The sequence below is a fragment of the Dermochelys coriacea genome, chromosome 3 (genome assembly GCF_009764565.3).
Source record: "Dermochelys coriacea isolate rDerCor1 chromosome 3, rDerCor1.pri.v4, whole genome shotgun sequence".
Taxonomy (NCBI): domain Eukaryota; kingdom Metazoa; phylum Chordata; order Testudines; family Dermochelyidae; genus Dermochelys; species Dermochelys coriacea.
The window spans coordinates 130,116,034-130,131,805 of NC_050070.1; the positions used below are offsets into that span (position 1 = coordinate 130,116,034).

General features: G+C 40.3%; 1 protein-coding gene across 1 annotated transcript in view; it reads right to left on the minus strand.

The window, feature by feature from the left end:
- THBS2 (thrombospondin 2) overlaps positions 1-15,772 on the minus strand; it is a 46,617-nt gene that overhangs the window by 21,202 nt on the left and 9,643 nt on the right. The window contains exons 5-13 of the mRNA XM_038397614.2: positions 8,596-8,792; positions 7,631-7,771; positions 7,160-7,256; positions 5,995-6,165; positions 4,813-4,989; positions 2,400-2,573; positions 1,792-1,919; positions 1,515-1,667; positions 16-234 (exon numbers count right to left, since the gene is read on the minus strand). Of these exons, the coding sequence (XP_038253542.1) occupies positions 16-234; positions 1,515-1,667; positions 1,792-1,919; positions 2,400-2,573; positions 4,813-4,989; positions 5,995-6,165; positions 7,160-7,256; positions 7,631-7,771; positions 8,596-8,792 (1,457 nt within the window). The remainder of the gene's footprint in view (positions 1-15; positions 235-1,514; positions 1,668-1,791; positions 1,920-2,399; positions 2,574-4,812; positions 4,990-5,994; positions 6,166-7,159; positions 7,257-7,630; positions 7,772-8,595; positions 8,793-15,772) is intronic.

Sequence of the window (15,772 nt, forward strand, 5' to 3'; positions counted from 1 at the left end):
CCACTTCTTGCTTACCTTCATGCAATGGTAAGTAGCATTGGCAGCACAGACCAGGTTGCTATTGGGCCAACCATCCAGGTCAGAATCTTCACCACAGATGCGTCCATCACCAGCATATCCTGTTCTACATTCACACTTGTACATAGGGTCACTGAAATGGCCGAGGTAGATGCACTCTGCAGATTTGTGGCAGCTGTGTGTCATATCTAGGCATGGATTTTCAGGTTCACACACCTACAAGAACAGATCGTCCTCATTCAAATTTAATGACATCAGCAGGAGCTTCTAGGTCCTTAGTACGTTTCCAAACCCAGGCCAGTTATTTAGATGTCTCAAGTTAGACCAACTTTTTTTAAAAAAAGAACCTAAGCCATACTTTTTCTTTGGTCATTTAAAAAAAGCATAAAACCCACAGGTAAAAACGGACATTACTCAATAAATAAATTGAAACATTTTGTTTGCGGTTTTTTGGAATTACATCTGCATTCCCCTAGGAGCCATTAATTCTCATCATGGACAGGAAAGACTGCACATGACCATTTCCTTTCAAGTACTGGTTGTCAGGATATAATATTCTAAGTCTACCAGATGGTGAGTAGTCATTTTTTTCTTAAGCCAGAGAGACAAACAAATTGATTTTAATATCCTCTCAGCAAGTGCGCTATCACTTTCCTCTTATTTCTTTTGTTTTTCCTGGTAAAGTTTGAGTGGCTTAATTTTAACAGGGTGTTGTACATTTAGACTTCACATGTTGAGCTAACTACAGCATGGCTCAAAAAGAAGAGACTGATGAAGTCTCATGGCAGCTGTTTTTAAGAAGTTTCCTTAATTTTCTATGAGATAACATTCCTCTGTCATTTCCTCTCCTTTCCCCCACCCCTCCCCACACACATACATCTTGACCTACTGATATTTAGAAAGTGAGATCTTCAGACAGATGTTTGATGACTTACTTTGGTGCATTTATCAAGATAATCATCCTAGCTCTCCACTGCATTGCATCTTATGTAGTCTTTTACACTTGTGAAAAGGGATTGTAAACTCTGGCTGTAAAAGGCTACCATTCTGGTCTTGTAGCATTTTACACTCATTTTGCGCAGGTAGAAATGACTACACAAGGTGACGAGCAGTGGATAATCAGGCCCAATGCATCATCATATTAATAGAAAAGTTGCATTCACATTTAGGACCATATTTTTAAAGGGATTTTAGGCACCTACGGAACAGACAGATGCCTAGTGTGATTTTTCAAAAGCACTTAGCATCTAACTCCCATTGATTTCAACGAGAGTTAGTCACCTACGAGCTTGTGAAAATCCCACTAGGTGTCCATCTATATCTGTAGCTGCTTAAATACATTTGAAAATCTGTCACTTAGCTATTTGAGGCTATATTTGTTTGTTGCCCAAATCTATTAAATATTCTTTCACAATTTCTTTTTTACGGAGAACGCTTAGATAGGTTTCTGTTTCCATCACATTCCTAACCACTGATCCCTCTTCAACATCACTTACTTGCTTTTCTGTCTTGGCAGCCTCCAGGCCCACCCCAAAAGGCTGATTTCCTTTATAGCGTGGTGGGCAGGGTAGGCAGTGGAACCCTGGATTTGCGTTCACACAGCGATGGACCTGATTCACCTTAAAACAAACGTCTGGCACAGCTATACACTATGGAGAAACAAAGAAGCAAAATGAAAGAACCAAGTTAGCCTGTTGTATAATCACCATACAATCTTTATAAATAGCCTCAAGGAAATGTTTCGTGTTGATTGACAACTGAAACAACACATACCTCATCAAGATCCTCACACACTGTTCCATTTCCAAGATACCCAACCGGACATGGGCCACATGACCAAGATCCATCAGGGTAACTGTTGCATTCTGCTCCAGGAAAGCAAGGATTTGACAAGCACCCATCTGTCAAAACACAAGCAAAAATGTAAAGAAGGTTAATAGTGCAGAAAGTAAAGAACCGTAACCCTTATTAAAGAAAAATATTCTCCATTCATTGAAATAGATCTAGATAAAAATGATGGAATGCTGACAATTAAAATATTTGAATTTTCAACTATATATGAAAGCATTTCCCTTTTGGTTCGTGGACAGCTACAAACAGTTGACTATATTAATAATACATTGAGACCCTGATGCAGGAAAGCTTCTTATTCCAAATAACACTTAACATTCAGCACATGCAAAAAGTTTCACTGAAGTGAATTAGACATAAGAATTTATGTAAGTGCTTTTCTGACACAGGGACTGAATTAGTGTATTTCATACATGTAGACTCTCTAGTATCAATTAGTGTTGCTATCCATGTGACAGGAGGTAAATAACTAGAAATAACAAAGTTTGCAAGCTACATAGCTCACTGCTGGTCACTCAGTGCATACACACCAATTGGGCAATCATTCTTGTTGCATATATCATGTTGCTTGACATCTCCCACACATTTCTTTCCTCCATACTGTGGCTCTGGGCTGTTACAGAGACGAGACCTCTCACGGATCCCTCCTCCACAGGTGACAGAGCATGTGGACCATGGAGACCAGGGACCCCATCTGCCATTAACTGAAACATGCAGGACAAAGGGGAAAATTAGTACGAGCAACATACTGTAGACAACATTCAGTACTGCAAAGGTAACTCCTCCTTCAGATCTCTGACTATAAACAGTTTGTAACTGTACCCAGAGGACGAAATGAAACTGGACAACTGAAAACTGAGGTTACAATATTTCCAGAAAAACACATGGATTTTTCAGCCATTTTAGTCATTGTTGACAACTCATATCAGCATGCAATGCCTTTTCATATGGTATATTTCCAATTAAAGTGATCAGAAGCAGTTTAGGTTGGCTGATGCATCTGGATTTTCAAAGTTCACTGATGAGATTGCTATTAAAACAACTCCTATTATGGAAACATGGCACTGGAGAACACCAAACATACGACCTGCATGCCAACTCTGAGCTCTGTGACTTCTTTCATGATAAAGGTGACCTGAGAAGTCATTTTGTTAGTACCCAATTCTGAACCAGCTGTTTCTAATCAGAATTTACAGCTGCAAAAACCCTCAGCTTGCACTTGGTGCTGAAAATCTTTTGTTTGCATTTGGTGATGAAGATACAGCTCAGTGCAATTAACTGCATTTTGGGATCTCCTTCTATAGATAGCAAATGACCTCAATTTTTTACATTCAAATCCCTTCTTAAGGAAACTACTTCTATCAAAACCTGAAAGTAAGTCTGCTAACTTACATGACATGTTTAAAATAAAGTGACATATACACCACCTGCAGATTTCCCTCTCATTTCCTATTCCATACTGCACCACCTAGCTAACTCAGGCTATAATGGTCTGATTTTGATTTCATGCACATTTTATGCTAGTGCAACTTTGCTGATTTCAGTATAGTTATTCCAGAATTACATTAGTATAAGAACAGAATCAGGACCTAACTTCCCAGAATAGAGACTGTGTGTTCCCATATGCTTTGTACATCACCAAGCATCCTGATGGCTCTCAATAAATAAAAAACACCTGACACTTATAGTAATTTGGCCTCACAGGTAGAGATGAGTAAATTCATTTTGCCTGTTTTTTAATCCATGCAAATATACAGTGGATTCAGAAGTTCAACTTTCACTTAAATATACTTGGGTTCACATTCCATGATAGACTGGAGAGACTGTGAACAGAGAAAGAGAGAGAGAGAAAAAACTGTAAAAAATAGGATGAAATTGAGCAAGAAGTGGGCAGAATGAAAAACAAATCTAAACTGACTCTGAGAAAAGAAAGCAATGGAGGAGAAAGAATTTTTTTTAAATATAAATTATATGTGTATTCTATATATAGGGCATATAATTATGCCAGCCTTAGGGGGATTCTACTTCCATTCCTAATACATAGCACAGGTTTCCCTTTAGATAGAAAACATATTTATCTGTTTGTTATTGTACATTTGAATTATCCTTGGAAAATATGTCTTTAAGTTACAGGAAGGAAAGATTCCCAAACTCTAATTTTTTAAACCCAAATAACAATTAAAGAACAATTAAAGAAGCTTGGACTACACCATTGTCACCTATCTCTTCTTAAAACACCCCTGTGAGCTAGGTAAGCATGATAATAAGTAAACCAAGGCACCAAGAGGCAATGTGACTTGCAAAAGGTTACATAGTGAGTCAGTGGCAAGGGCACAAGTAGAACCCTGGATGTCTGATTTCAATGCCCCAATCAACCCACAAGACCACACTGCTTCTGAACTTTCTTTTCTGAATTCAATGCCACAGTCCCAAAAATCAAAGGAAAGGAACAGAGCCAAGTGACCACATACCATAGGCTTATACTAGTCCATCTCTAAAGCTACATGTTAGATCCTGTATCACTATCATTATAATTTAGAGCAGTGGTTCTCAGCTGTGAGCAGGTTTCAGGGAATTACCAAGCAGGGCTAACATTAGACTCACTGGGGCCCAGGGTAGAAAGCCAAAGTCCCACTGCATGGGGCTGAAGCCCGAGGCCCTAAGCTCCACCATGTGGGGCTGAAGCCGCAGCCTGAAAAATGTACTTCATGTGGGTCCCTATGGCGTGGGGCCCCAGCCTGCCTGCTACCCCCTAACACCAGCCCTGGTTTTATATGCAGAAAAACAGTTGTTGTGGTACAGGTGGGCCATGTCGTTTTTATAGCATGCTGGGAGGCTTCAGAAAGAAAAAGGTTAAGAACCCCTGATTTAGAGCCTGCCTTCTTGAAAGACATAATGTAGTTCTATTTTACTTTCAGTTTGGGTTTAAGCCCTCAAACTTACCTGGACATGGGACTCCTTCACATTCTTTTGTTTCACGGCCACTTCCTTTACAAATTTTCCCACCCATCTGTGGGATGGGGGAATTGCAGAGACGGATGCGAGTGATGTTGCCTATTCCACAGGTCACAGAACAGGAAGACCAAGGAGACCAGTGACTCCAGCCACCATCTTGACGTACTGACAGAGAAAAAAAACACCACACAACATAAGGAAGTGCTTGTCCCATCTGGGGGCATAATAGCAATTCACTTATGAACCTAGCCCTGCAACAGAGTTTTCCCCATTTTACAATAGGTGTCCCACCCTTTATTACTATCTATTATAAAAGCCAGCATTTGGGTTCAGACATCAGAGACCATCTTACTTATAAAAAGAAAAGGAGTACTTGTGGTACCTTAGAGACTAACAAATTTATTTGAACTTTCGTGAGCTCAAATAAATTTGTTAGTCTCTAAGGTGCCACAAGTACTCCTTTTCTTTTTGTGAATACAGACTAACACGGCTGCTACTCTAAAACCTATCTTACTTATGAAACACAACCATCAACACAGGACTGAAGGGGATGTTAGAGTAGCTCAGTTCAGAGGACAGATAATTTAAAAATAAATGTGTTGTAAGAACATAAGAAAATACTTGTCTTAAACAGTTGTTCAGGAGTCATTGAAAGTGATCATGACCAGTGTTCCTTTAGTCTGACTTGTAGATACAATAAATATAAGATCACTTAGTATTTTACAAAAGTTTTCTATAACCACTTAATGCGGGTATTTTTCCCCCATGTCCTAAACACTTCTGTGCTTAAGGACTGTGCTGAGAATCATGGCTCAATGACACACAAGCAATTAGCTGCCCCTGCACAGTAGCCAGTACTCTATATATGCTGATTCAAGGCAAGAGGCCCTCCTTGTTAGTATCTTTTCTTTCACAGAGCAAAAACTAGTCTGGCCAAAACACACGCATTTTAGATTGACAATAAAGGTGAGGAATATTAGATGGAGGAGTAAAGGAACAAAGTATGTCTTGATAACTAGTTTACTAATGCATAAATTAGTATTACAATATATACAGTTCTGACTATCAAAGTGTGCGTAGGAAATCCAGGCTAGGATTCTTTTTGCTACATGGTTAGAAAGGGAGAAGCAGAGGGAACATTAATTAGCAGAGAGAGATGTCAGCACTCACTGCGATTGTCACATTTGCCAAGGCTACACGTTCTTGTCTGGATGGACGGGCCTACACAAGTGTTGCTAGTGACATCACATGACCGTCCTCTCTGCTGTGTTCCAGAGCCACATGTCACTGAGCACTCTGTCCACTCAGACCATGGAGACCAACCATCTTCACTGTCTTTGGCTGCAGAAGAAGCAAAAACTGCTTAACACTGTGAATTCCTTTTGTCATAAGATTTGTGTTCTCACATGTCTTTCTGTTAGAACTTATTCTTTGCTATTTAGATCTCTGGTTCTGATTTTTATTTTAATCTATCACAGAAAAGTTAGAGAACTTTATTTAAAAAGAAAACATAGTTAGAGATTGGCCCAACTCAGATCCCTGGATCTGAACACCCTCACATTTTGTAAATTTAGATCTGGGACTGACCTCTGTAATGGGCTAACCCAATCTCTGGTTCCAGACATCCACATACTTTGGGACCCAGATCCAAAATGTGAGGCTTGGACCCATCTCTGAACACAACACAACCATAAATGTGATTGAGAGCACAATGAAAAAATGTGCTGTATATGATCTGAATAAGCAAGAAACCTGAATATGATGCAATAAATATTACACTTCAGAAAACTGAAACTATAAAAAATGTATTGCAATTTTTTTCTGCAATAGACCTGTCCAGCCCAGAGCAAGATATATTTCCAGAACTATTCTCACTACAAAGGCAAGCCACAAACTGCAGTGCTATCTTGGAAGAATCCTTTTGTTATTCTGTTCCACATAAGTAAAATATTGTAAGATTCAAAACAACTGAAAGAGAAAAGAAATTTGTGAGACTCTTTGCCCTTCCAACAATTATTATACTGAAACACAGGAAATTCCCATTACTCTCGAGAATCTAAACACATTTTATAGGGGAATGGCAGGCACATTAATCCACTCTCACTGCAATCTACTTTAACCAGTTAGTAAGCAAAAGAAAGAAAAGCAAAGCATATGCAATGAGAAATTGGAATGTGCAGCCAGGGAAAATGCAGTTAAACCTCATTATCCTGATGCTTAAATAATGATTTTTCTTTGGCTGAGCTGGTTTCTAACTCTTCCTTTACCACCCCTTAAATAAAAAGGTTTTTTAAAACTGCCCAACAGGTGGATTTTCCTTTTGTTACGTACTTACAATGAAAGCAGACAGGACAGCATTCACCTTCAATAAATGATGGATTGGCACAAAACACTGCTGGGCAGGTGATTTGATGGCACACAGTTTTAGAATTCTACATACAAGGAAAGCAATATATTGGCTTGTGTTTATATTCAAATATAGACAAATCTGTGTATCCAGGAAAAATTCTACCCATATATTGAAGAGATTTTGCTTGTCATAATTTTAAAAAACAAAAATATTTTGTTGAATGGAAATATTTTTAAACCAAGCAAGTTACCAGTATAAGTCTGCAGTATTGTCCATTAGAAAATGAGGTCCTAATCCAAAAGCCATTGAAGACAATGAGGAGTCTGTTTATTGATTTCAGTGAGATTTCAATCAAGCCCTGAATAAATGTTGGATGCTGGAACAGGACTGAGTAACCAAGCTGGATTCAGTCCACTGTCCATTTTGGAAATAGGGGGACTCCTTCTATAGTCTTACCTCGCAGGTACATTTGGTACAGCTATCCACAACCCAGATTTCATTATCTGCAAAGGCACGACCATCCTGCCAGCAGACCGACTGGTTCTTTAGAGTTTTGTTAGGCCCAATCAATTCCCACATAATTTGGTTCTCCTCAGACTGAAAGATTAAACAAATAAATTAATTAAATAACTAAAGTGCCTTAAATCAAAAAACAGAGAAACTGTCGCTCAGTAACCTGACTTTAATTTTATGATTGAAAACTTAAAATTTTATGCATTCATGTACATTAGCCAAGAAGAAAAACTCAAGTCAGTTACTGTACCACAGAGTGCAATTCTTTCAGCTAATATTATGATCATGATTACCTAGTGCTCAATAAAATCTACTGTAAAAGGTGGGGGAGGGGTTCCAATGTAGTTCATTGTCTTCAGAAGGGAAAATAATTCTAATCTCATGAGATGCAGTAAATTATTAAAACTTTATTTAGAAAGTATGAACATGTTTCATAACCAAGACTTTAAGTAACTACACACTTCATTATACTGCAGTGGTGAAAGATAAAACTCACATGCATTCATTTGCCCCTTAGCTATAATATGTGAATATCATCAATATAAACATATAAATTATGTACACACATGCATAGATATGGACATACAGACATATGTATATACAGTACACATATGGCCAAATTTGACTCGTGATTTTGACTTTGAATTTTGATTACCATATCTGAAATATTTTTAAAAGGCCTGATTTTCAGAAAATGTTGTTCTAAACCTGCCCTCTGAAAATCGAGCCTAAGTAAAGCGTCATAGTCAGGCACGCAAAATTATTTGTAGTCACTTTTGAAAATGTAGGATTCCCCTCCTCCAACATCTTTATAGATGTTTAAGCAAAGCGACAGAGGGCGACAGAGAAGACAACATTCTATAATTGACATTTTGTATCTTTTGATTCTTAAGTCCAGAGATACCTACCACTTTTTGAAGATTATCAACTAAATTGTTAACAACAATACGCAACCCAGTGAGCTCAGTGAACATAGTTCCCAGCTCTTCACAGGAGCGGTCACAGAACTCCATCTTCTTCTCTGTGTTTTCACCAACGTACTCCGTGGTGACAGCAGGGTTAAGGTGAAGGATTTCAGTACTCTCATTGATAGTGTTCACTTCAGCTGGTAGAGAGAGAGGGGAAAAAACAGTTGTGTCTACAACAGTCTTCTGCTGATTATAGCTTACGGCTGGAATTATAGACTGACACCTGTAGATAGGGTTTAACTGCAGCTCTTTTGGAACAGCTTCATGCTAAATTATACCCAAGAATAAAAGAGAGGGGTTGAATGTCAGCTGCTTCCAATTATAGACTTCCCTTTCAAAATTATGAGCCCAGCTCTGTCTCACATAGTCATCATTTCAAGACACTATTGGCAATGTAAAACACTCATTTATGAAGAAAAGATAATAAAAACATAGAACGTCATAAAAACATACACATTAAGTCCTCTCAAGGCCATGAAAAGTTTTGCATTCTTCATGAGACAACAAGGACTATCCTTTTCGTTTGGGTCACAGAGACAGGACTCTTCTACTAATGAGGCCACCACTAAGAGGCCAAACTGGCTCTTAAGCCACTTTTGTGCTCCCCCAATTTCTTGGCCTTCTTCAGCCCCATGCACATCTCATGGTATCCTTGTGGCTCATCTAAATTTAACCAGCTGGACACAGCTTCTTAGGGTATGTGTACACTGAACCTAAACACCCGCAGCTGGCTGGTGTCAGCTGACTTGGGTTCATGGGGCTCAGGCTACGGAGATGTTTAATTGCAGTGTAGACTGTCAGGACCAGGCTAGAACCTGGTCTCTGGGATCCCCCCCCAACACACACACACCAAAAAGCACTGTGGTCCAGTCAACCCTCTCTCCCCATTGGTACAATCCTTTACATCCAGAGAAGAAATACAGCCGGCTGTACTGGCCAGGATTTCATCCCAGCTCCAACGCCAAGGAAATACTGCTAGGATAACTTGGATAGTTTCTCTGCTTGGATGACTTTTCCAGCCCCTTTGTGGCACCAGACCTCTATTTATCTACTGAATAGCGATAGAATAGTCAGTGTTTCTCCCACACTGACCTGCCAATGTTCTTCAGTAACCACCTGGAAGGACATTACTTAAGGCTGAAAAAGTAATTTAATCTTTGAAGTTTATGGACTCTCTGGTGAGACTGAAAACAAAGATGGAAATTGTGAAGTTTGACTATCCACTGGAAGTAAATTCAGAGCAACAATAATTCCACATAGGCAACCAGAGAGTTGTCAGAATACAGCAACTTTCAGTCACCGTCAGCACATAGCTGTGTCACCCACCACAAATCCCTTAAACCATGCAGTTCCCTTTGGTACAGTGCTCATTAAATGGCCTACCTCTAGCCCGAGACAGATCTCTTCCAATAAATTCTCTTTTCCATGCTCTGTTCTCCTTGGTTACCGACTAGCTAAGAGAGTCCAGATACAACAACTATCACTGGTGGAATAAGTGGAAGACCAGAGAGTGTTTGCTGCCACCTGTTAGTTAATGCTGCAGCTCACATAGTATCTTAGTGGTTTTTGCAGCTTCATCTTATGGCTGGGTGAAACTCCTTTATTACAAAGACTATGGAGAAAAATAATTAAAGCCAAACACTGCTCCCACTGAAGTTAGAAGTTTTGTCATTCTCTTCAACAGAAACAGGCAAGGACCCTTAGGGCACATCTACACTGCAACTGCAAGCATGTTTCCCAGCACAGGTAGACCAACACTCACTACTAGTCTAGCTAGTTCACTGAAAATAGGAATGTAGCTCGGATAACATGGGTGGCAGCTTGAGCTAGTACAGATCCAGAGAGCATAAGTGGGTTTGTACTCCAGCCACTAGCCCAGCTGCACTGCTACTTTTAGTGCACTAGCTAGAGAAGAGCTAGCTCATCCATCTAGCTGAGCTGGGAAGCATGCTCCCGGAGACAGTGTAGACGTACTGTATGGGTCCTTGCCTGTTTCTGTTGAAGAGAATGTCAAAACTCTCATTATCTTCAGCTGGAGCAGTATTTGACCTGACTTCTTTTTCTCCTTAGTCTCTGTAATGGCAATCGTTGCAAACAGCTTTGTGTATTTGTGTGACTGAGAGGTTTTGTTTCGCTAGCAAGAAGTTTATTTAAAGTTTCACCCATGAAACCAGGCAAAAACACTAAGACACCAGCTGAGCTGCTACATTAACTAACGGGTGGCAGTGAAAACTCTGTTCTTCTACTTATTCCACCAGTGATAGTCAGAGTGTCCCAAGGTCTCTTAGCTAGTGTATCAGACCCCTGAGTGTGAGGTCTAAGTAACCCAAGGCTTGGTTATTAAACTGCAATGAAAATTATGGCAGAAAGAAAGGAGACAGCTAAATATCAACACTGAAAATCAACAGTGAAAAATGGCTTTTGGCATAATCCTGCAGTCCTTGTGCAAGCAGAATTCCCATTTAACTCCCCTGGAGTTTTGCCAGTGTGAGGACTACAGAATCAGGCCTTTTTTGTTCCCCCCTCTGAGTAAATGAGGGAACAACATGGTCCCATACTGAATGGAACCCAAGGATATCTTCCAGTTACAGTTTACTTCCCAATTACTGAAGGGGTTAGGGCCAGACTCTTAGATGTTTAAGTGCAGTGCACTTCTAAGGGCAGGGAGAGTATAAGCAGCTTTTGCAACCTTTCTGCCCACTCAAGCCCTAGTGCTGCCTGAGTCTAGTTCAGGGACCAGTGCAATTTATGGAAGTCTCCAGTCTAGTCTAAGGCTATGTACACACTGTAGCTTACATTGCTATAAGTTACGTCGCTCAAGGGTGTGAATAAGCCACCCCCCGAGCAACGTAAATTACACCAACATAAGCACCTGTATGGACAGCACTATGTGGCAGGATTGCTCCTCCTGCTGACACTCACGGGAGCTGGAGTAATTAAGTCGACGGAAGAGCTCTCTCCCGCCAGCTTCGAACATCTGCCCTAGCAGTGTTATAATGGCGCAGCTGCATCAGTGCAGCTGAGCTGCTGTAAGCTCTGTAGAGTAGCCTAAGTTGCAACGGCTGGTGACAGCCCTCATAGGAGCTGTTACATTGATATGGAAACTCTGGAGTGAACTGTAGGCCCAGCTAAGACCAGGCTATAAATTGGCTCCGAGCACTTCAAATGTTCCCCAAGAAGGCAGATGTTCTACAAAATGCACTCGATGGTGCATTACATAGGGATAATTGAACAAAGGCTTGGGAAGAGTTCTGAAGTCACAGTTTAAAAGTTCTCCCTGTGCACAGCAAATTGCTGGAAATCAGCACGACCGAAAACAGCAGAAATAATTCTTCCAAACATTTTGCGGGAAAAGGACTCTCATTCTGCCAAAAGATTTTATTTAATGAAACTAGTTTTTTTAACAAACAATAATGATCATAAAAGGGGACTAAAATCCTTCTCTGCACCATTGAGGTCCTTACTCAGTATCTACTCGCTCCATAAATAGGTAAAGCTCCTTTTGACTTCAAAGGGAGCTTTGTGTGAGTAACATCTACAGGATATGGCCCAAAATTGATCTCAGCTATATGGAAAGCTTTACTTCCCTGCCTTTCAGTAAAGATTAATTCACCATATTTAGTGTCAATACAGTACCTCAATTTAGTAAGGTGAACCAGAGCCTAACATAGCTTAGAGAGACTGATTTGAACACTCCACCCTTCCTTAAATATTCCAAAGGAGAAATGCGTCCAGTGATTGCAATATAGCATATGATCACAAATGCATCAGCACCATTCCTCACTCTCAGCTCAATAGCCACACGAGGTGAAAGGAATTTAAAAAAATGCAGCGAGGAGGCTGATTTTATTCTTGGTTACCTCATGGTTTGTGAATACTCTGTGACACAGTTGACTCTGAATTGTTTCTAGTTATCAAATTATAAAATACTGGTATCTTAGACTAGGACAGAAAGAAACTACATATGTGACACGACGGGCCAGAATCATCTGTGGTGTGACTCCCTTTACTTCAGTTGCCTTTTGATTCCTTGAAATGAATGCCGTTTTCTTACCATGAGGAAACATTAGGCTTCTATGATTCGTGATACTTTTCAAATCATTAATTTCATACTGTCAAGTCAATGTAGATTTTTGACTTGACCTGAGCATTTTAAGAACATTATTAAATCTGTAATCTCAACAGAGAGTGCAGTCCTAAACTATGTTAGAAGCATTACATCTACACTCCTTACTCCCCCCGGCAATCTGCGAAAGAAGACACCTGGGTGATTTCTGGGCAGTCAGCTCTATAGGGCTGGCTTCCTGCTCATTTCTTTAGGGCTAGATGACTCGCTTTGGAAGGTAAAGGTGCTGAAACTACAAATGTTAATATACAGGTAAAACCATGCATCTTTTCCCAAACACAACTCTCATTCCTCTGACCTGGCCGTGGGTGGGATTTTATTTTATGTATTTATTTAGCTTTTTTAAACATGCCTCTCCAAATCTCTGTGCCCATGTATAAATCATTTTTTAAAATGCACACAATGCACACATTATAGTGAAAAGAAAAGGAGTACTGGTGGCACCTTAGAGACTAACAAATTTATTAGAGCATAAGCTTTCGTGAGCTACAGCTCACTTCATCGGATGCATTTGGTGGAAAAAACAGAGGAGAGATTTATATACACACGCACAGAGAACATGAAACAATGGGCTTGAATAGAGACTGGGAATGGATGAGTCATTACACAAAGTAAAACTATTTCCCCATGGTATTTCTCCCTCCCACCCCACCCCCCACTGTTCCTCTGATATTCTTGTTAACTGGTGGAATTAGCCTACCTGCTTGTCACCATGAAAGGTTTTCCTCCTTTCCCCCCCCCTGCTGTTGGTGATGGCTTATCTTAAGTGATCACTCTCCTTACAGTGTGTATGATAAACCCATTGTTTCATGTTCTCTGTGCGTGTGTATATAAATCTCTCCTCTGTTTTTTCCACCAAATGCATCCGATGAAGTGAGCTGTAGCTCACGAAAGCTTATGCTCTAATAAATTTGTTAGTCTCTAAGGTGCCACAAGTACTCCTTTTCTTTTTGCGAATACAGACTAACACGGCTGCTACTCTGAAACCTGACATTATAGTGAGGCTCCCCCACCCATTAACCCAATAGCTCGCTCCTGAACCACCTCTCTAGTCAGCCTTCCTCTCAGAAAGGGTTTAAAAATATATAGGCCTTGACTGTGCCCTGAAAGTCAACAAATTCAGGCCCCTTTCAGAAAAGCAACAGGAATGATCCCAGAGTTGATGGCATTTCATTGACAATGCCTGGCCCCCCTCACATTTAAGTCTGGGATCAGTTTGCTCAGCTGTCATGTAATCAGCAAAGGAGAAAGGAAGTGCAGCCTTGTGTTTCACGCATTGTCCTAAAGCTTCCAGGATCCCAGCCCTGCCACAGAATTTCTTTGGAAAATCATTTAATCTATCTGTGACTCAGTTCTCTTCCTGTAAAAGGGAGATAATCACATTCTCTTTCTCCTACCCTTTGTTTGTCTTGTCTATTAGATGGGGGCATGGATTCTCTCTTCCGATGTTCTTGTACAGTACCTAGCACAATAGAGACCTGAACTGGGTTGGATTCCCTAGATGCCACCATAATACATATAATAATAATAATAATAAAAGTAGAGGTCTCTAGCTATTAAAGATTTCATAGATCAAAACTAACTCCTTGAATTACACCCAGGAATATAGTGGAAGACATTGCCACACACTCCCAGCAAGAAACTCCTCTTAGTAAGTGGACAGCTGCATCCTGCAGTAGCTGAAGTTCCCTAGAGTTCACTAGAGATAGCCTCCAGTAGTGTACATTGCAGTAATCCAATCTGGAACTAACACAGGCATGAATAACTGTGGAAACCTATGGTCCAAATTCTAAAGAATAGATTGCAAGCTAATCAAGTGTAGATGGGACAAAGATTTCTTGGTCACTGCTGATATCTGAACATCTAGAGGCAACTGAGGATCCAAAAAGACCCAGTGCAGATCCATACTTCAGTCACATTTGGTCAATGTGCAGACATACTAGCATTTGGGGCTTGATTAAGGTGGTTGTTGTTAATTTAAAGTAATTTGCCTTGGCATCAAATCATACCAAGGATTAACTAGTTATTTCCTTATCTGAAAGTACAACAATTGTCTAAATAGAGAATACCCTTATGTGAAACCTAATTTAGATTTGTGCTGAAATACCAAGGTTCTGAAGTATAATCTGAAAGCTTGCTCCATGATGGATTTTCATAGATCCCAGAATGTGTTTTGCAAGAATGTCACAGGTCACAAAGGTTGAGACTATCTTCATGGTAGTTCCATGCAAGAAGCAACAAGAACTGCTAATATATGGCTCCCCGGGTGCAAAGAACAGTCCATGGAAGGATCAGGGCCATTCTATATTCCTGCCTGCTCAGTGTTCCCATGGACATGCTGGTCCAATGTCCTACACCTCCTGCCTCTCTCCAGAGTCCAAATGATTAACAACCATTCCTGCCTCTCTCCAGGCTCCAAGAAAACATCCCTCAACCTTCCTACTTCCCAACCTTCTCAGTTCTCTCAGCTGCATTTTAAATGGTTTTCAAATAAAATGTTAAATTGTCCCCAAAATGTTTTGAACCTGCCAAACTTGATCAAATACTTCTAGTGTGTAGCATCACCATGCTCAGTTAAAGCCCTAGCCTTGTTCTTTCACAAACCTCCCATAGAAGGGTGAAATCCAGCCAAGGGGAAGGGCAGGAGCACAAGCCAACCTGGACAGAAACAGTGCTGCTGAGCTTGCAGGCAGCTCCCGGCACATTTGCAGAATTCCCTGCCAGTATCAGTGAGAGGTGCTAACCCAGAGCAGCAGCAGAAACAATCACCTCCTGTCACAAATATGGACCAAAAGTTCATAATGGGAAGGTGGCCTATGTCCATATAATAATAGGCCAGAACACCAATATGTACCTTAAACTGGAAGAGGCACATACAGGTTTGGCCTGAATAGCAATCCAGTGTTCCCTTTCATGTCTTTACTCAACATCAGATCATTAAGATGATTTGAAATACAGAATGTTACACCCCCATCAATATGTTGCAGTGCA